The 27,020-nt window shown below is 36.2% G+C and overlaps 1 protein-coding gene across 14 annotated transcripts in view; it reads right to left on the bottom strand.

Moving 5' to 3' along the window:
- The window catches only part of LOC105325881 (inositol 1,4,5-trisphosphate-gated calcium channel ITPR1), a 70,510-nt gene that overhangs the window by 26,633 nt on the left and 16,857 nt on the right, over window positions 1–27,020 (bottom strand). For 4 of the 14 annotated variants that reach the window (XM_066081216.1, XM_066081217.1, XM_066081224.1 and 1 more), the window contains exons 6-25: window positions 26,546–26,644; window positions 24,683–24,766; window positions 24,350–24,496; window positions 23,850–23,945; window positions 23,464–23,621; window positions 23,055–23,154; window positions 22,676–22,836; window positions 21,820–21,973; window positions 21,500–21,652; window positions 9,800–9,972; window positions 8,983–9,102; window positions 8,392–8,427; window positions 6,168–6,395; window positions 5,910–6,005; window positions 5,368–5,523; window positions 4,565–4,588; window positions 3,473–3,623; window positions 2,852–3,050; window positions 2,082–2,191; window positions 716–818 (exon numbers count right to left, since the gene is read on the bottom strand). In XM_066081216.1, coding sequence (XP_065937288.1) covers window positions 716–818; window positions 2,082–2,191; window positions 2,852–3,050; window positions 3,473–3,623; window positions 4,565–4,588; window positions 5,368–5,523; window positions 5,910–6,005; window positions 6,168–6,395; window positions 8,392–8,427; window positions 8,983–9,102; window positions 9,800–9,972; window positions 21,500–21,652; window positions 21,820–21,973; window positions 22,676–22,836; window positions 23,055–23,154; window positions 23,464–23,621; window positions 23,850–23,945; window positions 24,350–24,496; window positions 24,683–24,766; window positions 26,546–26,644 — 2,548 coding nt within the window. Of the gene's footprint in view, window positions 1–715; window positions 819–1,325; window positions 1,423–2,081; window positions 2,192–2,851; window positions 3,051–3,472; window positions 3,624–4,564; window positions 4,589–5,367; window positions 5,524–5,909; window positions 6,006–6,167; window positions 6,396–8,391; window positions 8,428–8,982; window positions 9,103–9,799; window positions 9,973–21,499; window positions 21,653–21,819; window positions 21,974–22,675; window positions 22,837–23,054; window positions 23,155–23,463; window positions 23,622–23,849; window positions 23,946–24,349; window positions 24,497–24,682; window positions 24,767–26,545; window positions 26,645–27,020 lie in introns of all 14 variants that reach the window. The other 10 variants (XM_066081219.1, XM_066081229.1, XM_066081228.1 and 7 more) reach the window with 7 other exon arrangements.

Genomic DNA, 27,020 nt, shown 5'->3' with positions numbered 1-27,020 from the left:
AATGTGATCAGAATAGCTCACTTGAGCTTTCAGCTCAGGTGAGCTAAAAAGTATTCATCTACAAACTGTGTATTATTAAAAGAAAATGTACTATACTTCCATATGAAATTCAAATGAAAAATACATCCCAAGTGCAGTGGTTCATTTACCATGATCATTACTCAACTTTAAAAACAAATTACAATACAAATGTAACCTGCAGAATTATCATTCAAATTCGAATAATAGTTTATTAAGAACATGCTGGGGTGTTAACAGTTGGAACGTACATACAGAAACATGTATACTGAGAGTTCTATCAAACACCTCTAGCTCTGAGGTCTAGCATCAAAAGCCATGTACACTCTCTAAGCTTATCATTCCTGTTCCACCAGTGACAACAGAGAAAGGGGGTACGGGGATCCTGTGCACACAATGACCACCACAACACTGGAGTCTCCCCTGAACTGAGAGGCTGCTGGGTGATCAATTTCATTATTTCCATAAAATATGTGAAAACAAGATTTTTCCATTTCCAAAGATGTTAGACACTAAGTGCACTTAGTTCTTGTCATAGAAACTTAGTATTTGTTTAAGCAGTCCAATCATGGTGCATTTATTAAAATTCATTTAACTGAAGAAAAAATAAAACTTTTGTTAGAGATTTGATTAATTTAGGAATCCTGGTTGTTACACAGTTCAGAGGAAACCAGAGACAAAGAAGCTGAAAACCCACAAATGACTTCGGATTTGTCTTCTGCTGTCTGCATCTCAATCTGACACTTAAACATGGAGAGAATCCATGTCAGTCTATAGTCCAAGCGAACCTGCATTAAGTACTGAAAATAGACCCAACATGTAGTTTGTCGCTGAAAAACTGTATGTTAAGAAGTTACTGAAAATAGACCCATCATTAACCTCTGAAAAGCTGCAATATGCGAGAATGTTGCACCCCATGATATATATGCCAAGGATAAGAATATTCAAGGTGGAAAACACATGATCACATGCTTGAGTATGATTTCTTTCTCTTGATTAATATTGTGTCAAGTCAGAGTAGGGAGAGTGTCATGTGAGAAGTAGATACAAGGTCATCTCCATAGCAACCTCATACACACACCTCAAAAAACTGGCAGAGCTACATATGTAAGTGGTAGCGTAAGGGTCATGACCTCTATACCATATATAAGTTTCATTGTCTTAAAAAAATAAAATATTCTTTTTCTGGAAAATTTGAATTTTGATTTTAAATATTATAAAGAGGTCATGGCCCTATTTAGTTTTTAACTGGGTTAGTTCAATTAAAGCACAAGCATGTACATGTATTATAGACTGGCAGCAATTACCGTCTGTATCTCTTGGTGAATTATTCTCATCAAATTCTCGTTTAAATATTGAGAGAAGACATGTGATTCGGTAATCCAGTCGAACATCCAAAATAAACTGGAAAAACACGCAATAAGAATTGAATAGACTTCAGGATTTCTCTTATAACATTACTGTGTGATTTAGTGATCTTACAGTTTATGCAATTCATGTATTGTGATGTGAAGTCGTATGCTGTAGACTCTGTGAATCTGAGGAAAGATTGAAGACTACTGTTTTCTAACTATCCTCCCCTATTCCCAGAACTTCTAAATGACAGAGGCCTTAATTCAATTGTCAATGAACTATTGGCATACAATCTAATATATAATTTTATAGCTATGTCATAAAACTAGTGTATAAAGCACTGAAACAAAATACTTTGAAATTTAATTATATATGATTTAGATAAGTAGAACTTATTGTTAATATACAGAGAAACAGCCACCACAACATGAGAAAAAAAAGAAGCACATGTCAAATTATGTACTATGTAGCTTTAATAAAAACAGATTGATATGCATGAAATAAATAAGTCATCTACTTTATCCAGTAATAATTAAACGCAAAGAAAACAGAATTTTTCCTCTGTAACAAAATGCAAGCAAATGTGTTAAAAGTTATTATTTTTGTCAAAGATTTTTCTAATTACAGGTATCTTCATTACATTTTCACTAAATACCATATGTTATACAACATTAAATGTAATATATAATTTAAATGCAATGCAAGAATACCTTCAGAATTTCGATGATTTTCAGTTTGGTATCCATGACAATTGTATCAACATCCTCTTCTATTTTTTTCGTGGCAGGAATTACATCAGAAATAATAGCTTTGTCTGTTTCTATAGAGATGAACAAAATAGCTCATTTGCAATGTTGTTACTATAATTTGCAATCTTTGCCTAATCAAAAACAAGGTATAAGGTAATTTCTCATCTTATAATGAAAGACTGAACAGGAAGATGTACACATGCAACAATATCAAATTACTCTCAATTTACTCCTGGTCAGTGGCAATTCTCAAAATATATTTGTGCCTAGTGACTTAAGAAGTTAAGGTATATCAGTCCTAAGAAACAAGCTTGAGGTGTGACCTACATAAGACAGTTATCAAATACAATTGTCTGTGTGGAACTGTTGTCAAAAACCCTTGGTGAGAGTTGCTTCTCATAAGAGCATAAGAAATGTAAGAGCAGTGAGCCTAAACTTCAGTTTCTGATTATGATGGGGCATGTCTTATCATCCCCCACAGAAACTATGGGTCAAGTGTGCGTGTGTGTGTGTGTGTGTGTGTGTGTGTGGGGGGGGGGGGGGGGGGGGGGGGGGGATGGGTCGAGTGGCGGGGGAGTATGTCTTACCATCCCTCACAGATAATGTGGGTCGAGTGGCGGGGGAGCATGTCTTACCATCCCCCACAGATACTGTGGGTCGAGTTGCCGGGGAGTACGTCTTACCATCCCCCACAGATACCATGGGTCAAGTGGCGGGGGAGTACGTCTTACCATCCCCCACAGATACTGTGGGTCGAGTGACGGGGGAGTATGTCTTACCATCCCCCACGGATACTGTGGGTCGAGTGGCGGGGGAGATCTCCTTCTCTGGGATGGTGTCCAGTATGTTCAGCAGGGTCTTGGTCAGTCTCAGCAAGTCACTGAATGAGTAGAACCCAAAGTATATCAGCTGCTTGGCCAGATTTACAACCTACAAAAATCAAAGTTAAAAAACATCTAAAAACTTGAAGTCATATGTTACATGTATCTCAAATAAATCCTAGGTCTACTGACAAAGAGGGTACGTATCGGCACTCATTTGAGTTTTTAGTTATGAGTTAATTTTGAGTTAATTTGGGTAAAAGATTTGCTTGAGACCACAGCAAAGCATCTGGGTGCTATTGTACAAAGCATACTAAATTTTTCCAATTTATACTTCTCAGAAGTCCATATTAAATAAAGTACAATTATTGAAGTTTGATATCTCATAGATCAATATCGTATTCATTAATTGTATGAATATGTGGAGGTAAGTTGGAAGACCAAACTTCCATCTGGTGTTTTTGGACATCTGAAAGTCTTTAATTCGTCCCATCAAAATCAAGATATAGACTGTAGTTGATCATTTCTTACCTCGTAGGTCAGTTTATTCTGTTTCCTGTCCGCGAACGCTCCGTCCTGCTTCACCACTGTCTCTAGATAGTCCTCTACAAACAGTATGGTGGACGAAAACTTTGGCTTTACACGCTCTTTCTCCGGATCTTTATTGATGTTCGACTCGTAGCTGTAAGACATAGTGTAAATTGTATTTAAATAAAAGATGCGACAAAAAATTTGAATGATTCTTACACAAGAGTTAAAACTTTTTTTCTTTGCCAATGAACTCTATAAAAAATTGCAAAATATTGAAAATAAGACCCAAAATTTGCTTCTTTAATTTATGATTCTTAGTATCCATATTTGTGGCTGCCTCTGTACACAAACAAAATGTGTGTTGTTTGTGCAAGTATGTGTACATGTACTACAATACAAAGTTAAAAGGAAAAATAATTATAGTAAAATTGTGATTAAATTTTAGTGAGCAAGAATGACATGGAGAGAGTAATAGAGCACACAATTCTACTCTACAAAGTTTAAAATGACACACAAAAGAAATTCACTACCAATGTAGTATGTAAAAAATGATTGGATAAAGTTTCTCAAACAACCATTTGTCTATCGAGATCAGGTTAAATAATGTTAGCATGTTGAATCAATTTATTACAATACATGGCATTGTATTCAAAAATACACTAAAATGTATTACAGACCCTGACAGCATTTCATTAGTACTATACACCTGTAGTTGCAAGGTCAAATCTATAATAAGCTGACAAATCTATATGTTTTAAGAAAGACTAAAAAAAGTCTGTTACTCTCTGTCTCAGATTAATGGAGCATTAGATTGTATACTTTCATTATTTTTCATTAAGGAAATGGTTTAGCTCCATCACTGCAAAGTTCTGTCAAGATGTGTTGAATAGTTCACAACATATATAGAAGGTGACCTTGCACTTTTCAGGGTCTGTAAGTGAGGACTATATAAAACAGTGATTGGTTCATTTCACAGCTGGTCAGGTAGAACTGGTAAATAGCAGGTTTTTTCTGTACGAAACAAATATGGATATTCTAGTAAACTGAATGAAGTGAGAGAACACAGTGCCTATATACCGAAGAGGAACCTACTTCTCACTCTCAATATTATCATATCTGAAAAACATTGTAAATCAGACAACAAAAAGTCATCAACAAAACACAACTGCTTCATCAAATGTGTGTGTCTCTTAATGTTAAAAAAAATTGTAAATTGAACAAGGGTTTTCTTTCAGTTAATCCAACACACACAAATGTCTATGTGTAGTTGAGCTTGCATGCATGCCTCTAATGAAGGTTGTGATGGGATCTCAGTAATCCCATTTTCCTGATTGCGATGTGTAAGACAAACAATCTTGTGTATGTTATATTAATAAACACACCATATAGAGATCTCTAATCCCAAAAACTTGATTATGATGCAGTATTGTAGATACACATCTTTGATGCAACTTACTTCTCTAAATATCTGTTTAAGATATGCATTGGTGTTAGAAGCATACGATTGCACAATTACATTGATGTACAACATGCTATAGATTCTTATGCAGAGATCTCCGAATTTCTAATCCCATGAACCTGATGGGATTTGTGAGTGTAAGACATGCAGTCTTTGATGTAATGTATTCCTCTATAGAGATATTTGTTGGGATTTTTAATCACATAAATACAAATGGGACCTGTGAGTAAAAGACACACAGTCTTTGAAGTCCTTTACTCCTACATAGAGATCCATGTTAGCATCTCTCATGCTATTACTATGTAGGAATATGACACAAAATCCTTGATGTCACTTACTCCTATATACAGATCTGTTTAGGAATCAATCTTTAAACCCATAAATCTAATTGGGATTTGTAGCGAGTGTAAGATACAAATGATATGAAGTCACTTACTCCTCTATAGAGATCTGTGTTGGGATCTCTTTCCACAGCCTTGCATACTTGACGGGTTTGATGATTTCCTGGGGGTCCCGGTCAACATGCATGTGTAACATAAGACGGCAGAATGAGGCTCTCAGGTCAAAAGGCAGGATTTCATCCGACATACACCTAGGAATATTATATAGAGATAGAATGATTAACATCACATTTTTCCTTCAATTCTGAGAGCTCAAATAAACGCAATGCATATATGGGTCATCATCAGTCATTGAAGATTGCCATGCACAAATAAATGGAAATTACAAGCAATCTTTATAAATATTAGACGTATAAAAACAATAGGCAATATGTTCAATGATTAAAGATTGCAAAATTCACTCAGATATACATCATACTTTAGTGTATTAATTAACAAATTACTTAAAATTATAATGTAATTTTTTTTAGATTTTTAGTCCAAAAATATCTCAATTTTTTTTTATAATGAACCATATATTTGGATGTTATTCCCTCACAAAGCAGTCTTATCATTTGACTGTCCCGTTGATTTGTACCTGAGAATCAGATCAATTTCCAGATCTTTGGAGAGTTGGTTGATGGCAATATACTGGCGATCCAGGCACATGTGGGAAAACAGATCTAGCTGGTGTCTGGAAAATAACAAAATTAGATCATTAATCTAATCTCTTAACTTTTACTGTTGTCTGTAAATTTCTTTAGTTATATATTTTACACTTTAAGTCAGAATCATTCAGTTTATGATCCTGACTTTTAGTGTGATATAGGATACCTATAGAAGACTGAAAGCTTACCGGTAGTACTCTAGCACGGCAGAGTCTTCGTCGTTGATGTCTTCGTTGGACTTGGGGTCTATCTGGGTCTCGGCCAGCTCCCGGATGCTCTTCTGTTTCGGTCCGTTGGCCCAGTCCCAGTACAGCATCACCTCTTCCACCTCCTCAATGGTGATGATGGGCTCTCCCGTGGAGATTCCGTCCGGCGTCTCCACCTCCATCTCCACCTCCATCTGGGTCTTTTCCAACCTACAATTATATCCCAGCATTCGCTAATCATAGGCACTTGAACTGTGGGAGTGGTCTAAGGATGGAGGAAGAATTACTGTAAACCAACTATTATTCGTGATGACTTTATTTCGTGATTTACCTGAGATAAACTGGTTCGCAGTGACTAATTTTTAAGACCAAGCCTTATCTACACATGTTTATTTATTATTGGTCAACCCCAAGAAATATTCAGACACGACAATGAGGCTCTCGTGAACCTAGCAAAAATTTCTCACACAGAAATAAAAGTTTGTTTACAGTATAGATTCTTACTCCCCTCAGTCTTTTATATTGGTTGCATACAAAAAAGTTAGACACTAATTAAGTGGGGAATCACATAGAATTATAAATAGCATTGTCTTGTTTTTTAAAAAAAGGAGCATACCAATTTTTGAATCATTTATTATAAATGTTTCAAAATTGTTTTATTTAAAGTTAAGATTTAATCTGTGCATATGGTGATTATTACCTTGGTATGTAACTCATTCTGTTTTTACAATTAGGTTACAATGAATACATGATTAATATGTAGATATAAATAGAAACAGTTTAAGATGATATATCTAATATTAAGTGAATCAAAAATTCTTACTGAATCTTGATTTACATGTATTATCAATAATATGTACACAATTATACATGTAGTCAGACATATATGGAGACAGTTCATGACAATACATCAAGCCTATTAGAATTCCTAATGGAATCTTGAAAAACTTGCACGTAGCTTATTTAACAATCATTTTTTGGGTTAAATCAACTCTCTTGGAAGAGGACTAGCACACTTGGAATGTTTATCTTCTGATATTTGTACCAGGCATAGCTTTATAGAGATTGCATACTAGTATTCATAGATCCATGAATTCAAAGACTGCTAAATATCGTGTTTTATAACTGATAAAATTTCCTTCAACCAATAATGTTTTGAATTTGAAATCTTGACTTGTTTGGACATACCAGTCAGAAAGAGGAGGATGAGCTAAAAAACTAGACAATGTCATGAAACTGATGCAGTGTCCAGGAAATTGAAATGGAATTCACATTGCATGTATTGCACACTATGCCATTTCTTCTCTGACTTGATTTACCTGGATTGACCATCGAAATCTGCTCGTAATTTGGAGAGGGGAGGAAACTTGTTAAATTTGAATCCATAATGTGCTTATTACCTTTAGATGTGTTTTTCTTCATTCCCAAAACATGATTGGTTCTTAAATGAACATTTCATCAATGGATTATTTGTCTTACTTTTACTCAGATTATTTTCTAGCTAAAATAATCGCAAAATTGAAACTGTAACTGTCCAGCATCATACTTATTCTGTAGACTGTGATTTATCTAACACTGTTTTAGCACAGTGGAACATGTGCTGTCATCAATGGTAAACACTTGGCTCAATGACACTAATAATGTGATGTGCTATATATTTTGGCTAATACGGCAACATTAAAAAAAAACATTACAATGTACTAAGGTGCACAATAGGTGACTTCAATTTAAAGTTCTCTCTACAGAAATATCTGGAGGAAGCCAATATATCTACAATTTATTATTCCGTATCTAAAAGCCACTATCAAACCAAGCAATGAATGATAAACTGCAGAAACATCTTGTCAACTCTGATAAAAATCTCTATCTATGCAAAATATTTGTAACGAACAGGTAAGGTTAATGATAAAGAGAAAAAAAAACATTCTCATACATTAATATATGATTTGCAATAACATTGCCATGCATAAACTCAGAGAAAGGAAGGAGGGATGAAAAAGGAACACGAATTGTGTAAATTTTTAGAAAGTATAGAAGTCTACATGTATATACATGTTTTGCTATACATTAGACATTTTTATGACAAATGCAATATTTCTTTGATCTTAAACATAGTACATTCTTTTCCAGAAGCATATATAATCAAAAGGAGATAATCCTTCAAAATTGTACTACCATACTGAAATTCCATTGAGAAAATACTTACTTTGGCATTTTTTTCTTATGCTTGTGAACACCCATTCTAATACAAAATTTCCAATAAAAATCATGCATCAAAAATGAAGGTTAAAAAAAAATGGAGTACTTGATCACTACATGTAAAACTCATAGTTAACAAATGCATGCATAGTACTACTTAAGCTTTAGACTAAATGATCAAGAGTTTCGTGAAAGATTCTAACAGCAGCTTTCTTATATAATTACTTTAAAATCAAGTAATTGTTTGAATTTTGTCAAATTAATTTATAATGTCATGTTCAAAAGTTTGATAGGGACATAGTCAACATTACATCAACCATTCTTAAAACAAACACCAACATGTTTGTTGTTGATGCATCAATTCTCGTTTGCCAAAATCTGTTGAGGCAAACTACTTTCACACGTTCATGATTCATGAAATAAAGGCATCATCCATATAAATTGTTTTACGATACAAATATTTTGGCAAAATAATTCACAGACTTTAAAGGAATTTTGACAACAGTATATAAATATCAACCATTCTCAAATAAATTTTAATCAAGTGGTCACTAGGAGAGAGTTCGCTTGATATTTTGGCTATGACCTTTGAACTGACCTGGTTTCTATGAGGATGTCCTTGTTCTCCTCCAGCAGCAGACAGTTACAGATCAGGTCCTGGGTGGCGGGGATGGCCACGTTGTTAGATACACAGAGTACATACAGGTAGTCCAGGAACCTACAATACAAATAGGTCAGAGGTCAAATCAATCCATAGTTATATACACAGAGTACATACAGGTAGTCCAGGAATCTACAATACAAACAGGTCAGAGGTCAAATCAATCCATAGTTATATACACACAGAACATACAGGTAGTCCAGGAATCTACAATACAAACAGGTCAGAGGTCAAATCTATCCATTATTAGGGACACAGAACATACAGGTAGTCCAGGAATCTATGTTACAAACAGGTCAGAGGTCATGATATCTATCCATTGCACAATCATTAGTTACCATTAGGTAATGATTTACACCTTGCATCTTGATTTCGATTCAACTCATGGCAATATGACAATGACAATTTTTTAACTGCATTAACAGTGTTGAGGAAAACCCATTTAACCGAGATAAACAATAATATATTGGCAGTAACAATCATGACTTAATATAACTGTCCTCATTGACTTTATTATGGTCAAAACATATTCCTATCGAAGACTACATATTGCAGCTGTACAGAGTTGCATATGAAAACCTAAATTTTAGCAATCTTGAGGTACATGTACTTTAATTGCAAAGCAACTGAATCTGCAAAGTACTAACCTCATTGTTGTTTCACCATACTAAAAGTCTTATAATATATTCAAATCTAGAAAAATGTAGAATTTTTTAGTTTCTTCTCAAATTCCCCAACATTAAATGATGGTCACCTTGGTTTTTTATTTTTGCGGACCAGACTGACGAATGTTTCTATTTCCTGTTTGGTGATGTGGGCCTCCAGTAACTTCCTGTTGTTGTTCAATAGAGCGGTGATCGTCTCCTCTGCCAGAACGTCGTAGCCAATCTGCTTCTGCATGAATGCGAAATGTTTGGCAATGTTTTCCTGCAAAGATAGTGTTTTAGTTTAGTGTGATTTCAACATCATTATTAGTTAAAATAATACTTAAAACAGAAAAAAGCATATTTTCTATGTACTGATACAGTGTGTATATAATTTTAGCAAGGTATTAATTTGAGCAAATTTTATGCAGTATATTGTTAAGAGATCCAACTCTTATGTGAGATGCAGAATGAACAATATCAGCAATATTCAACATGCACAATCTCTATATTCATGATGGGAATGTACAAAATCTTAATTATAATCCTTAAAAATTCTGCTTTAAGTCAAACAGAAAAATATTAACACTTAAAAACCGGTATACCGTCAAAATGCTAGTACATCCCAAAAAAATCACTATTAATAATAACATATTTTCAATTTTATTCTTTAAATTAAAAATTTTATGTTACATAAACATTCATACATTGCAATCTCTGGTTTGTTTTGATTTTATTATTTAAATGATGAGATGTAAAATATCAGAACTTAGTCTGACAGTTTGTCTATTTTACTGTGAAATTTGCAATTTGTAAAATAAAAAACAAATATTACTACTACTACTTCTGTAAAATAAAAATATGCTTCTTTTAAAATCTATCATTCATTCATTCACGCACTCGTTCATTCATATCATATGATATACTAACTGGAATAAGATAAAATTTAACTTCCAGTAATAATTATGTAATCATACCAATTAATACATTGCAGAGTTTTCCAACCTACTGCAATCTCTTAATTATCAAAAATAATTACATAATTATCATTAATTTAAAGACATAAGCTGTGTATAAATTATCTAGTGCAATTATTTGATTAATATTGATAATACAAAATAATGAATAAATTAAAATCTCTACATTTTCATCTAATTCATCACAAATGACTACACACTGCAAACAAGTGCAGACTCTACAATCATATACTCAGTATGGTTAGGAGAAGGAGGGGTTGACATGAGACAGAGGGTCTCAAGTAATGGGGAGATCCCTCACCATCAGTCTGTACCCCCAACTATATAAAGACTGCCCAAGTCAGTCACCAGCATCAGAACCTAGAATCTCACACAGCAATCAAACAAAGCAAGCATAAATCTATAGAATATTCAGTAAGTGTAGTGACTGTTCATTGTGTGATTTAACTATTAATAAGAGTTCCAATCAAAACAAAAAAGTTTTATAGTGTTGCTAGATATCAAAGATTAAGTCATCAGCAGCCATGGAGGGTCAGTTTCCTCATCACAGCTATATGTGCATCCCCCAGACTCACCACTTCTACAGCTCAGGCCAGAAGTGTGCACAACAGCAGTGGACTACCTCTCACAGATACAGTGCCCACCCTAAAGTCATGTCACAGTGCTCTAGACAGAACTTCCGTCCTCTCCCACAGTTGTCTTCCAGAGAGATCTTCTCCCCTCCTGCCATCACCTTTCATCAGAAGAACCAGTCATCAACAGCATTCCATCAACACAGCAGCCAGTTTGCCACCAGAGTTCCATCTTCCTTTGACTTCTTCAACCAGATGCCAACAAAACCCATGTTCAACCAGCTACACCAGATTCTTGCTGAGGAGTGCCAGAATTTCAACCTGCCCTCTACACTGATCCAGACGGTCACACAGGACTACAGTGGCTACAGTGTGTCTTGTCAGCAGAGTCTCCAGATCAACAGAACACAACCAACAACAGACATCAGATATTGCACCAACAGACTCCAAGATTCCATCCGTCCCTCCAACAGCTTTCACAACAGTTCAGCAGTCCAACAGATCTCCAACTCTGTTTCCTCAGGATCCTGTGATGAGCATCTTCCTGGAAAGAATAGGGAATCCACTTCACCATCATCCAAGTCTTCATCATCCAGATCATCTTCCTCATCACTTCCCTCACGCAGCAGACGTGCTTTGTTCCTCTCCACCACACCTGACTCAAAGCACACCAGTGCTTCAAGTCAAGAACAGAGTTCACCTACTGTATCCCCCATCAGCTCCAGTGGAAACAGCCCATCTTCTGCCCTGGAAGTGGATTCAGGGATCTACACAGACACTAGCTTATCAATCCAGGTGGACAGTGGTGTGGATCTGCTTCAGCAGGCCAGTGACTTGTGTGGTATAACAGAAGAAGACGTTGCTCCTCTGCTCAGTGATACTTCATCTGTCAGCAATCACAGCATCCACAACAGAGTCAGCTCTCCTCCCATGCTGCCCACCAATCAAGTGCTCCACCAGTTTGATACCACCCGCCATGAAGCTGTCTTCAATTCCACCAGTTCATCTCATTCCAGCCTCAGTGACTACAGTCCCACCAGAGGAGATGAGATCCTGACATCAACATCACCAGAGGAAGTCAACTCAAGTAATCCCCTCAAGAGAAAGAGAGAAGAGGAGGAAGACCAAGAGACCAAGAGAACCAGGACAGACTCCATATCCCAGGACCCTTCCCAAGCTCTGAACAACTGGTATCAGAGTCACATCAACTACCCCTACCCTTCAGACCAAGAAGTCCAGGAGCTGGTCACACTCTCGGGACTGAGCCGCAAACAGGTCAAGAAGTGGATGGCCAACAAGAGAGTCCGATGCTTCAACACTCTGTCCATCACCGGCAACCAGCATCCAATCAAGTTCAAACACATCAAGAAGAAGGAGATTCCTGCTTTCCAGCCCATGGCTCCCGAGTCAAGAGACGTCCTCAATCAGTGGTACAAGGGCAACATCACCCATCCCTACCCCACAGACCAACAGAGAGAGGAGCTGGCACAACAGACAGGACTATCCACCCAACAAGTCAAGCGGTGGCTGGCCAACAAGAGAAGTCGAGCCAACAACACCCGGCGCCAGATCCCCAACTACTTCATCAACAAGTTCCCCGAGTACAGCCAGCACGTGGAGATGGTCAGCAAAAGTCGCGAGTTCCTGAGGATGTCCAAGAGGAGACAACTGGATGATGCCCTGGACTGTCTCAACAGGATGTGAATAAACAGGATGGACATACAAAGCTCTGTGATATCTTGAATTTTCTTTAACTGCCTTTTTCTCTTTATAAATACTCGTGCATCATTGATTGCATTGTACATAATTCATACCTATTTATATGCATTGTAATTAATCATACCTATTTATTATGTATCATCATTGTCAACTGGTTCATCTTTTGTATCATTGTATATACTCATTAGTATTTATTATCTAAAGCATTGTACAAAATTCATACCTATTTATAAAATCATATCATATTAATATATACTATGCATATCTCTCATTGCGTATACCATATCATTGTTAATATTTATTTAATGTGATCATATCGTAAACATGAATAAAATAATCAATCAAACACAATTTGTGTTCTTATTTTGCTTTCCTTTTTATTTCAATCTGCAATGAAAATTTTCAAAGTTCTACCATCCTCAGTCTGATAAACTTCAACCTGGCCCCGGGGTTATAAAACTTTTTCCATACTCGTACTCCAACTCGTACTCCGTACTCCGAGTATGTGCTCCACTGAGTACGGTTCTAAAAACCAAGGTTATAAAAGTTTTGGAGTATGTTCTCCGCTGAGTACTATTTTTAGTATGCTCCAAAAGCCGATCGATGAAAGTTTACGTCTCTGGAGAAAGACAGAGAACGGTAATTCATGTAAATAGTCCTGGCATGTAGGCAAACTACATGTATTCAGATTAATTATTTATCAACAAAATGTAACACATTATTTACATGTACATATTACCTTCTTCATCTGCAAGCATGGAGATGTGTCTGCATCTATAACTTATGAATTTTTGAGCAACGAAGATGATAAATCCAGTGTAATTGGTAAAATTATCAACAAATTGTGTTTATGTCAAATCTCTCTCGTTCGATATACCGGTATCTTAAGTTTTCCTGGCTTTTTAACGATTTTGATATTTTACATGCCAGGAAAAGGTCAGAAACGACGCCAATACAAAACTGGAAAGTCACTGCCCCCAAGTGGATATCTCTTAAGATATTTAGTTAGCAGTTCCTGTATTGGGAAAAACAGGGAAGAGTTAAATTCAAAAATAGAAGCATATACTTGGGAAAATCACAAAAATACTGAGAAAATCTGTTTATTTTTACACTCATATAGTATACACTAAGGAAATTATATGGGTATTCCAATTAAATTGCAACATACTATATTTGCCTTAATTCTTGTGAGAAAAAAAATCTAATATCTTGAAGGGGTGGGGTGGGGGTTGGAATTGCATCAATGAACATATGCCAAAAGCCAAGGACACACATTAAGTTTCTCATTTCAATATTTTTGGGAATGTGCACGAGAGTTTAAGAAAATTCACTAATTGAAATATTTTTGAAATTTCCAATATGAGGACCACGTTAAACCGAAACAACGTGTTCAAGAAAACTGTGTACTAAAGTTGCTGTAACACTTTTTGTGGGGTTTTATTGATGGTTCAAGTTTTTCTCACTTAGTCAAGGCTTGAAAGTGTGTTTAGAATATATACATACATGTACAGTGTCATTTTTAATCTTAAGTAATGTCATTTGATACCAGGTTACTGGTATTTAGTTAAGGTGATTTATAAGCCAATATTTTCCACATGCAGACTGTAGCTGTTCTATGAAAATTTGAAAAAAAACAAAAAACAATCGTATAGATAAACCACAGGAAGTAGGATTCGAACCCCCCCCCTCCCCCCCCCCCCCCCCCCCACACACACACACACATACAAACCAACACCAACTCCTCTTAAAGATATTTAGTTCCAGGGGTAGATCCAGAATTTGAAGTTAGAGGGGGCGTCAGTATAAGACAGGGAGTCTGGAGGCCGCTTTGAGGCCTCCAGATGGTCCAGGGCAAAGTCCTGTTGGTGACCCAGGGGGCAAAGCCGGCCCCGGAAGCTCCAGGATTCTAGAGATTTTGTAGGGTAAAAAGGAAGTCTTCAAATAGACGTTTGAGATATTTCTTCTCGTGATTACCGGTATACTTAAAGTAATGAAATTATATACAATTTTTAAAGGTTTGTAGATTTAAGACCTACAGTCATCAAATTCCTCTGTCTTGTAGAAATCCAAGAACATATCCTTTTATTTTTTTTTCTTTCGAATGACTGTAAATTAATCAGTTAAGAAATCAAGTTCAATGGGACAATGTAAATTAATGAAGTTTTAATAAAAGATAACAATATATACCAGCTTATATTGTAATAACAATGGAAGAGTCGTTAAAACACTAGTTAGTATAACCAATTACTTAAAGGTGGGTATATGGGTGACTGGTCATATTTGAACACAAGGACAGCGTAACCAAAATGTTTTTTTCTGGTATTTTTTAGTTACACCATTGAACGCACGCGTTTTCTTCATATTGCACCATTGAAATCAGTCTAATGTAGAGAAATCACCCAAGTTTAAAAAAAAAGAAGATAATTAAGACTCACAAGTTGTACATTTTCTTTGCCAGAAGGAGTATGATTTAACTTTATTTGGACAATTTTTTTAAGGGCTGTGGGGGGCGCCAGGTGCGACCCTCTTTACTCCGACACTGATTTACTGCTTATTCTATAAAATGTTTCCCTTTCCAAGTTTTGTGGCATGCAACATAAATGGTAATTGATTAATAAGTAAGTAATAGAAAGTGTTAGACTTTTATGCATCCCCCATCCTTTGTAATGTTTAGAACTAACCTTCATTTTCACTATAATCAATAAAAGGGACCCCGCAAGTACATCTGATTGAAATTGATTAATAACATTGATTTCTTTGTTTTAAATGATGGGGTGTATGGGTCGTATTTGACTAAAAACAGAATTCTTAAAAAGTCGAGCTATTCAACGATAGTATTTTGTACGTAGATTTACATGTATACGTACATTAATTAATGAAGCAAACTATCTAAAAGTTATTTTGATAATCTTGGTTGCAGTTCGCCCTTACTCTTAAATTCACCTCCATTATATCTAGATATGTCATTAATAAAATGGTAAAAACTTTCCATTTTAATTCATATACATGTAAATATGATTAAATTATAGCGCATAATACAGTAACGTTACAATATGAACAATATTATATGTTTGCACTGCATTTTATTTAGATTAAATGTCTTGAGTACGACTTTGAGAAAGCTTCATAGCTTACTCAGAAAATCGCCGTTTTGTACTCAGCTGGAGTACGAGTATGAGTATGAAAAAGTTTTATAACCTCGATACCTTGAGTACAAATACGGTTTTGAGCACGGAGTATGATTTGGAATACGAGATCGTACTCAAGAAAGTTTTATAACCTCGGGGCCTGATTATGTTGTCTGTTCTTTATATTTTAAATACCGGGTAGTATTTTTAATAAAAAGAATTTTTTTTTCATTCTAAAGAGTCCAGATGATTATGTTTGCCATCGGAATTGTACTAAAAATATGATTAGGAAATTGGCATTTCTGTAAAATATTTGAATGGCGATTTTCAGGGTCAAACAAAGTTTTAAGGAATGAATTTTATTTTTTACCATTTTATACGATATTACAAAATGTGGGGCAGTTTATGCTCTATAAACGGTGAAGCCGTTTTATAATTATTTAAAACCTTAAACTGTCCAAATTATTTATTAGGTGGAAATCTACTCCTAACAATTTAATTTTTTACAACAAAATCAGAATATGGACCATTATTTAAAATATGATGTTTATTTTGATGTAATAGAAGAGGAGGAATGACCACAACTAGACTCGAACTCGGGACCCTTCAGTTTAAAAACCAACGCTCTACTGACTGACTTAGAGGGTTAACCCACTAGGTAGTGTTAGTTGGAGTGTGGCAGTACTGAGCCTTCATACACTCACTATTACATGTATAAAATCTAAAAGCAATGTCTAGCGGAATCATAGATTTTGCATGCATGTCGCATTGTGGTGGTACAATACAGCATGCTTTTCAAACAAGCTACTGTTGTTGTATAATATAATCAGCTGTTTGTACGATATAATTTCTATATTTCTTAACCTTATTACAGTCTACATGATCCAGTTTAAACTTTTTGGTCTCTATTTCAACACACTAAATATTGTTTGCTGACTATTCTTTTTGTATACCTGTGTATTGATGTTAAAGTCATAGACAATCTCATTTCACTGTGAATTGTGCTGACACATCGAAAAAGGTGCAAAAAATTGCAGAGTCTGATCTTGATGGAGAATGCTCTCATAGGCAATGTCTGCTGCCTACTCTGATTATGTGTGTTGGCATAATAAAAGCTCAAATCCAGAGTTTTATTTAACTATCATTGAAACCTCAACTTATTTCTTCATATAGGACTGTATGAAGTAAACATATTTCAACATTAAATCTATCTACTAATGAAACCTAAGATAATTCTTTACACATAACATTTTTAACAAGAGAAAAGCTGTCAATATTACAGATAGGGTTTTATTGTGAGTACAATATCCATAATCCATTTGTCAATCCTGAATTGATAAACACTACCTTCCAAAGAAATGGGGCTCTCTACAAATTATCAAAAATCCAAGTAATATGCACATCTCTGATAAACCTTACATACAAGCAGGGTTATTTTTGCCCTGTGTTATTTCTGCCCTCCACCACTTGCAAAAGATTTTGCCAAGTCCTGGTACGCCCAGACAAAGTTGAGTTTAAAGAGAAGCAATATGAGACATGGTAATTCATCAAGTCTTAAATTTGCCCGCTGATGAGGGCAAAAGGAACAAAAATAAAACGGTGTATAAAAAGTATATGTCCAATTGATCTGCAAAATAACAATTTCCTATCTTGGAAACTGTAGGAGTTATCCGTACAATAGGGGCACCGTACGATATGCAATATTATGCAAAAAGTTCAACAGTTGGTATTTTTTTCATCAATTATCAAAAGTCAAAATCTTACCTGGTCACTATATGACTATGTAACGATTATATCTTACGACTTTATAATTTTGTTAAATAATGCATTATTTACTTTTTATATTAGTTGGTCCTTGGTCTCGAAATGTTGTTTGAAATATAAAAGCCTCGGCTAACGCCTCGGCTTTTACATTTCAAAACAACATTTCTCGACCTCGGAGGCTATTCTGCAACATTCACGAAAACTCGTACTTTATTTCTTAAATAAATCTCAATTCTCCTAAAAGACTATAAAGTACATATAATTATTGAACCAATAATGAAAAGGTTGACAGATTTCTCCATTTTTATATTTCATAATTATTTTTTATATTCTTTATAAAAATTATTATGGTTAAATAAATTTGATATCATAATAAGACCTATTTTTTCTGTCTAAAAGTTCTGTCTAAAAGTCAGGTTTTTAATATGTTTCTCCATTTTCATTCATACGTATTTCATTAACAATACCCGGTACAAACAATAACATACAAAAAGCAATAGTGTATACTGTTCATATCAACCTGGAAAGGTTTCAAATGTCAAGTAAATCAAAATGCTTTTAAAATACATGTACATCTATCTTTAATCTGTAATTAATTAAACCAATAATCACCAGTAGTTAATTTCCTGCATAAATAATTGGGTTCACCAATAATTGTAACATTTTGAAGACGATCAAGAATCAATTCCTCCATAATTACTGGGCACATCAATTAAGCAATTATCATTTGGAGACCTAAAGTGTTGTAATTTTAAATGTTTGCCAAACTATAATTAATGCTAATGCATTAAAATGGTTTTGATATCCTTAATGCATTGATACAAGAATATACAAGACAATGCAAACAACTGCAGACTGTACAATTACATACTCAGAAAAGTTGAGACAGAGAGAGGATGACATGAGACAGAGGCTCTCAAGTAATGGGGAGATCCCTCACTCTTAATCTGAACCCTCTACCCCACAAAACTATATAAAACTCGACCAAGTCAGTCATCAGCATCACATTTCCAAAACTCACTAAGCAAGCAAACAAAGCAATCATTAAACCAAAGAATAATCAGTAAGTGAAGTGACTGTTCACTGTGTGAATTTGAATATTAGTTTGATTTCAAACCAAGTCAGTTTTATAGTGTTGTTAAATATCAGTGATTAAGTCATCAGCAGCAATGGAGGGCCAGTTTCCTCATCACAGCTATATGTGCATCCCCCAGACTCACCACTTCTACAGCTCTGGCCAGAAGTGTGCACAACAGCAGTGGACTACCTCTCACAGATACAGTGCCCACCCTAAAGTCATGTCACAGTGCTCCAGGCAGAACTTCCATCCTCTCCCACAGTTGTCTTCCAGAGAGATCTTCTCCCCTCCTGCCATCACCTTTCATCAGAAGAACCAGTCATCAACAGCACTCCACCAACACAGCAGCCAGTTTGCCACCAGAGTTCCATCTTCCTTTGACTTCTTCAACCAGATGCCAACAAATCCTATGTTCAACCAGCTACACCAGATTCTTGCTGAGGAGTGCCAGAACTTCAACATGCCCTCTACACTGATCCAGACTGTCACACAGGACTACAGTGGCTACAGTGTGTCTTGTCAGCAGAGTCTCCAGATCCACAGAACACAACCAACCACAGACAACAGATATTGCTCTAACAGACTCCAAGATTCAATCCCTCCCTCCAACAGCTTTCACAACAGTTCAGCTGTCCAACAGATCTCCAACTTTGTTTCTTCAGGATCCTGTGATCAGCCTCATCCTGGACAGAGAAGGTCATCCACTTCATCATCATCCAAGTCTTCATCATCCAGATCATCTTCCTCATCACTTCCCTCCCGCAGCAGGCGTGCTTTGTTCCTCTCCACCACACCTGACTCAAAGCACACCAGTGCTTCAAGTCAAGAACAGAGTTCACCTACTGTATCCCCCATCAGCTCCAGTGGAAACAGCCCATCTTCTGCCCTGGAAGTGGATTCAGGGATCTACACAGACAATAGCTTATCATTCCAGGTGGACAGTGGTGTGGATCTGCTTCAGCAGGCCAGTGACTTGTGTGGTATAACAGAAGAAGATGTTGCTCCTCTCCTCAGTGATACTTCATCCGTCAGCAATCACAGCATCCACAACAGAGTCAGCTCTCCTCCCATGCTGCCCACCAATCAAATGCTCCACCAGTTTGATACCACCCGCCATGAAGCTGTCTTCAATTCTACCAGTTCATCTCATTCCAGCCTCAGTGACTATAGTCCCACTAGAGGAGATGAGATCCTGACATCAACATCACCAGAGGAAGTCAACTCAAGTAATCCCCTCAAGAGAAAGAGAGAAGAGGAGGAAGACCAAGAGAGCAAGAGAACCAGGACAGACTCCATATCCCAGGACCCTTCCCAAGCTCTGAACAACTGGTATCAGAGTCACATCAACTACCCCTACCCTACAGACCAAGAAGTCCAGGAGCTGGTCACACTCTCGGGACTGAGTCGTAAACAGGTCAAGAAGTGGATGGCCAACAAGAGAGTCCGATGCTTCAACACTCTGTCCATCACCGGCAACCAGCATCCAATCAAGTTCAAACACATCAAGAAGAAGGAGATTCCTGCTTTCCAGCCCATGGCTCCCGAGTCAAGAGACGTCCTCAATCAGTGGTACAAGGGCAACATCACCCATCCCTACCCCACAGACCAACAGAGAGAGGAGCTGGCACAACAGACAGGACTATCCACCCAACAAGTCAAGCGGTGGCTGGCCAACAAGAGAAGTCGAGCCAACAACACCCGGCGCCAGATCCCCAACTACTTCATCAACAAGTTCCCCGAGTACAGCCAGCACGTGGAGATGGTCAGCAAAAGTCGCGAGTTCCTGAGGATGTCCAAGAGGAGACAACTGGATGATGCCCTGGACTGTCTCAACAGGATGTGAATCAACAGAATGGACCAACAAAGCTCTGTGATATCTTGAATTTTCTTTGAATTGTTCATGTCTCATTGTAAATACCCATGAGTCTTTCAAAACATTGTACATAATTCATACCTATTTATATTGCATTGTAATCAGTCATACTTATTTATTATCATACTTGTATCATGATTATCTGGTTCAGCTATTGAATCATCATATCATATCATCATTGTCAACATCATTGTACATAATTCATATTATTTATCAGATCATGGCATTGTAAAATTCATCATCTCTATTTATTATGCACATCAAATATTGTCATCATATCATAATGATATATAATAAAATAATCAATGAAATAAAAATGCAATTGTCTTAATTTTTTGGATAAATTTCTCAGCCAATTTTTTTTATAAAACACTGTTGAAACACTGAAGAAGTCTTTGAGATCAAAACAACTTCATTTTGTTTTTAAAAGGAGAAGGACAGCATCTACTGAAAATTTAATTTTATTCATACAAAAAAGAACCAATACCCTGAAACATGCCAGTACAAGTAAGACTACCTAGTTCTTGACCTGAGGGACATAAAACATAGTGGAGATCACATTTGATCTCAGTCTCACTTCTATAAAAGCAATTCCTGGTGGAAAGGAGATACTAAGGTATCAAATAAAAGAGCTTGAGTGTTTCAGTTTTTTGACCCCAAAGCTTGGTCAAATGTAGTCTTATCCAGAACAGACTTTACCTGGTTCTTTCGGTAATCCTGCTGGGCCAGTCTCAGGATATGGTAGCACAGCTTACAGATCTGTCTGAACGGTTGGTGTCTCTGATGAGCCAGTTCCTCCATCTCCACAATGGGGTTCTTCCCATTGAAGGGGGCCTTCAGAATTTGAAACACCTGAAAGCACAAATCAGCTCAGATCGATAAACAAAAATAAATAAATGTATATCATAATAAAGCTTCATTTAAAATCTAAAACATCTTTCTTTGCTTACTGGACTTCTCTGTCAGTTTATTAATTTGCAACATCTGATAACTCTTTTAGCTTTAGCTGAAATTTTCACCTGTTTGAGGATATTCTGTTCTCTGAGCAGTTTCTGTCTCTCTCTACAATCTTTGGACTTGGTCATTTCTACTTTGAGAGGGTCGCCTGTAGAATTGTGGGACTCTTGCATTGTAACGAAGTAAATCAGACTGGAGAGCAGCTGGGTCACAAACCTAAAAGTAGGTCAAATATACCGGTAAACAAGATATCTGTGAGCCAATGCTCACTAGTGATACACCCGCTCTGATGTGAATATGCAAAAAAAGCAGTCAACATTTTATAAAAAGTTGGCATACGATTGGTACAAAAATAGTTCCAACAATATGGCATGCCTAAACAAATAGTGTGTTAAAATTTCAAGCATCAGCAATAAATATTTGCTGAGAAATCTTTGACAGAAATTTGATTGAAAATTTAGGCTAAAATTAACCAAAGTTGTCATTTAACAGAATGTTGACATCCGATTGGTACAAAAATATATTCTACGATATGGCATGCCTAAACAAATAGTGTGTTAAAATTTCAAGCATCTGCAATAAATAGTTGCTGAGAAAAATGTGACAGAAATTTTTGTTACAGACTGACAGACAGACGGACAGACAAGGGTAAAACAGTATACCCCATTCTCCTTCGGAGTGGGGTATAATAACTAATCAAGGTATAAGGTAGTGACTAGCCACTTTTACAGTTACAGTGTGTATTAAATTTAATGATTGATGAAATAAATCTACATTTCATTTTATATCAGTTCTTCAAGTACATCAAGCTTTCTTTAAAACACAAAAATGCTACAACAAAAAAGTGAATAGAGAGGCTGAAACAATGATTAGAAATTTCCTAATGCTTTTAAAATCAGTTCATAATAAACTAGGTACTTCTTTTCATTTTGGGTGATGGAAGCTTTCTCCAGCTTGCTGGCAATGTCCGACAGAACTTTGCTCGCATCATTGGCAAAATCCAGATCTCTGACTTCCTGTGGAGATACGGGTACGACAGCAAATGCCTCCCGATCCTCTTTGATTGAGGCACACCCAACCTACAACAAAACACTGACTGTTTATGCCTGGACCTTATGTAGCATTTTCCAATTCTTTTTCCTTTTCTGAAGCTTACAAGCACATGAAACTGGTCTACTATATTCATATCACAGTTGATGTTCAATGATTTGAACTAATTCTACGCTGGTTCAATAAAGACTTCTGAACATTTCACATTAATAGCTTGTTACGCCTGATTGGTCACTGTCAGACTGACCTTTTTTCTGATTGGTTTATCCTCCTCCTTGTCTATAGATATACCTGTGGAGTGTACCCAGGTGTTTGTACACAGGTGATGGAGACGCACATAGGAACTCCTGAAACATTTCATAAGGGTCATATTGTAGTAAAAGCACTACACATTACAAAAATACTTGCCAGTTATTAAATGGAATTTTAGTTATACTGTACATCTTTATCCATTCAAATCACAATGATTATCTCATTATATTCTGACTATAACAAAGATCATGTTCTACTAAATAGATTTCACATTCAGTCTGGTATATCCTACATATCCTAGATATACCAGTAATTTTCATTTCTTTCAAATTGGTTTGCAAATTACCGGTAGTAAATATAATGATGTTATTGGAGGCATTACTGACTTTCCTCCTTTATTTTACCTTGGTACATAGGTGTCTCTTGTGAGTGATGTTGGATCTAGTTCAAAGATGGTGGCCACATCATGACCGTGGGGAACAGACACCAGGGTGAAGACAGGGTTAGTGGCTGTACCCCGTAACTTACTCCTCATGGGGTCCACTGTAGGATCCTTATCAACCTATACAGAGATGGGTTTTTTTAATTAGATCATATGTGTCTTCTTCAGTAATGTTTTGCAAGATTTTAGATCAACATTTTTTTCATGTTCTGTATATAGTATGTACCGTATATATCTCTTTTCAATGAAATTTCCTCATCTACTAGAAAACTACCATTAATGGATTTTTTTCTCAGTATGTGAAAGTGTATGCAGTTGCTTTTTGATCATATGCTTTTCAAAACTCACTTCTGCTGCTAGGTATTGTCCTGTGGCCAGGTGTTTGAATCTGAACAAGCTCATCCACTGCCCCGCCCCACCCCTACAGGGGTCATGCTGCACGACCTATCAAACAAAACACAAAATATGCAGGATGATAAACAAAAAAATGTCACAATTAAAATTGGAGCATCAAAATTGAATTGGTAAACTTCTCATTAACTTACTTTGCAATGTTTCATAGTCATATCCTATTATTTAACCTTTACCAGTAAATGCTTCTGGACCGACCAGAACATGTCTGATACCGTAGTTAATACTTTTGAACCTACATGTACCTCTACTAGTGCTCGGATTAAAACTTTTTAAATACTTTTGGACCTCTTCCTACTTGTTATAGGGACTACTTTTGGACCTCCCTCTACTCCGTTCTCAGGGGACTACTTTTGGACTTCCCTCTACCTGTTCCCTGATGACTACTTTTGAAACCTCCCTCTACTCCATTCTGCGGGGAGCACTTTTGGACCTACCTCTACCTCCCACAGAGCTTTAGAGCTGGTTGCGGTGGTTGCGGTGGTTCTGGCGGTGGCCCTCAGGAATACATACTGCTGCTTCTTGTACTCGTCGCCCGTCAGAAACATCTGTTCCTCAGCGTGGAACAGTCTCACTACATCCCCCTACAAAACGAAAACAATTTCACTCAATATAGCTTGAGTTTTTTTTATTCACATCATTGTCTTAAACTGGAGTTACGCACTCTGATTAAAATTTAAGAGAATTATATTAGTTTTTAATTTCATTATGCAAAAGTAATATAGGATGGATTTTATTTCAATCTGTTCAAAAAACCCTAAAGTCCTTACTCCTTTCAGGACATCCTCCATGTTTTCTTTGTAGTCCAGAAATAAGGTCATCTTCCAGCAGGTAGAGCAGTTTACAGAGTTCACCTACAATATGTAACTAATTACTGAAAACTCCTCCACAAATAAATTATACCAAAAAAATGTGTCATGCTCTGAGATTTCAAAGTGCTAGACATGTTCATGTTACATTGCTCTTCTTATATTTTCAGTAATGGTAATTAATTAACACAAAACATGAATCTATATCTTTAGATTTTAACAGTCATCATTGTTCTTATTCAATGTCTAATGTTAACAAAAATTAAATTGCAAGAGTTTGGGTTATGATAAATGGTTATCTGTGTATGAAGGCTATATGATTTGTAACAAAAATTGCATGATGCTTGGAAAAAATATATATCCATGTATATTCCCCATTCCACGACATGTAAAGCAAAAGGGAAAATGTTGATGCTCTTATAAAAAACAAAAACTGTCAAAAAGTAATAAATGTAATGGGAATTTGCATAAAAATTATTTATTTACTCTATAACTACCCCTACCTGAAGAAAATTAGTTCAAACCAGACAAACAAAACTAAAAATTTCTACATCACAAAGACTTAAGTTAACAAAAAGTCATTTTAACTCTTGACACACCTACATGTTCAGTTATTGATTATTGTTTTATGACATTGCATTCTGTATTACGTGAAGTTTTCTTTCTTTTCTAAAACCAAAAAAGATTATACTCCTAAAGGTGTCAATTTGAGGGGAGGCAGGGGTAGTAAAAACGGTAGCTTCCCAAATACATTTTCTGTGATTCCTGCATAGATCATCAAATGATATGCATCCAATAAAATTTGAAAATTTACTTGAAAAATCATTGTGATGGCATTATTTCAAGAATTTTAAATAGAGTAATTGACAAAGAAATAAATCATGTTCAGACAGAACTACAGAGGAAAGAGAGAAGCCCCGCCAGCAAGGGAGATAACTGTAAAATATCTATAACTAGGGCACCGCTCTTTCTCTGGCCTCTGGATTCAATCCCTCCAGGATAGCATTCACCTAACATTGGAAACACAGAAAAAAACATCAATCTCATCACTTGTAATCCAATTCTTACGGAACGTGTTAATCAATCAAAAGCAGAACATGACAAGTTTAATGTCTTCTGTACCTGGCTGGAATCACAGCAACACACAGTACACATCAAAGAAAAACATCATTTTAACAACTTAGAGCATTGTGAATGTGCAAATAAAAAAAGGAAAATCTAATTGTTAATACATGTACAATAAGAAAGAATAAAACTGCTCCACACAAAGCACATAATGATAATTAAGTTAAACATCTCTTTTTCTTTTTAAAACAGGAGAACAGACAACTTAAAATGTGTTGATGGGAGTCGAAGACTGCCTGAAATAAATGGCCATCCACTGTATTGTGCAAACTCGGGTATGATTTTTCAAGCAGGTATTGTAGGATTTGTGTCGTCGGAACAAAGATCATTATCAGTGAGATAAGGGAGTCTTGTACTTCTATCTTTATGCCATTTATATTGTATTGTCTATCACCAGTTACAAGGAATCTAAACTAGTACATGCAACATAAAACTGTTAGTGTAACCAATGAACTACAGAAATGATGACAGTATCTGCTTCTTCACAGAGGACAGAATTTGAAGTGTATAATTCAAATCTACTGTAAAGGAAATAGTATCTGAAGTTGTTTGTATACTATTATTTAATTTTACTGGACAGACTACAGTATCTGAGGTGTTTAATCCAATTGTTAATAGTGTTTTAGGTGTATGATTGAGTTATATGAGATGACAGTACAAGACTACACCGAGTCGGTACACTGGTCAGTGCATACCCACCTCCTTACAGCCCTGTTTATCGGGCAGCTCATAGTTACTGGCGTGGAGGGGCTGGTCAGCATTCACAGGCTTCAGAACCACTTTGTCTCCCACCACAACCTGTAAATAGAGTGAGTGTAAATGGGTTAATAAGTACTGTAAAATCATTTTTATTCATGGGGGTCAATGTTTGTGGGTAGTCAAAATTTTTCTGGTTCTTGGGGACATAATTTCGTCGGTAGCAAGTTCTATTTTGTAAATGAATACTAAGCGAATGCTTGTAAACACGTTCACGGGGATGTAAATTCATGTGCATGGGCTACCCACGAAAGCCACAAACATTGGTCCCCCACTAATGATACTACAGTGCATGACATTTAGTCAATATTTCAGGTCCCAGTAGCTCAGTGGTTAGACCGCTGGCAAGGAATACCAGAGAACCTGGGTTTGAGTCCTGGTTGAGACTTGACTTTACAGAACCACCTTCAACATGTAC

This window comes from Magallana gigas, chromosome 4 (assembly GCF_963853765.1).
Source record: "Magallana gigas chromosome 4, xbMagGiga1.1, whole genome shotgun sequence".
NCBI lineage: Eukaryota > Metazoa > Mollusca > Bivalvia > Ostreida > Ostreidae > Magallana > Magallana gigas.
The sequence above is the reverse complement of the archived record's forward strand: the minus strand, read 5'-3'. Positions and strand labels throughout refer to the sequence as shown.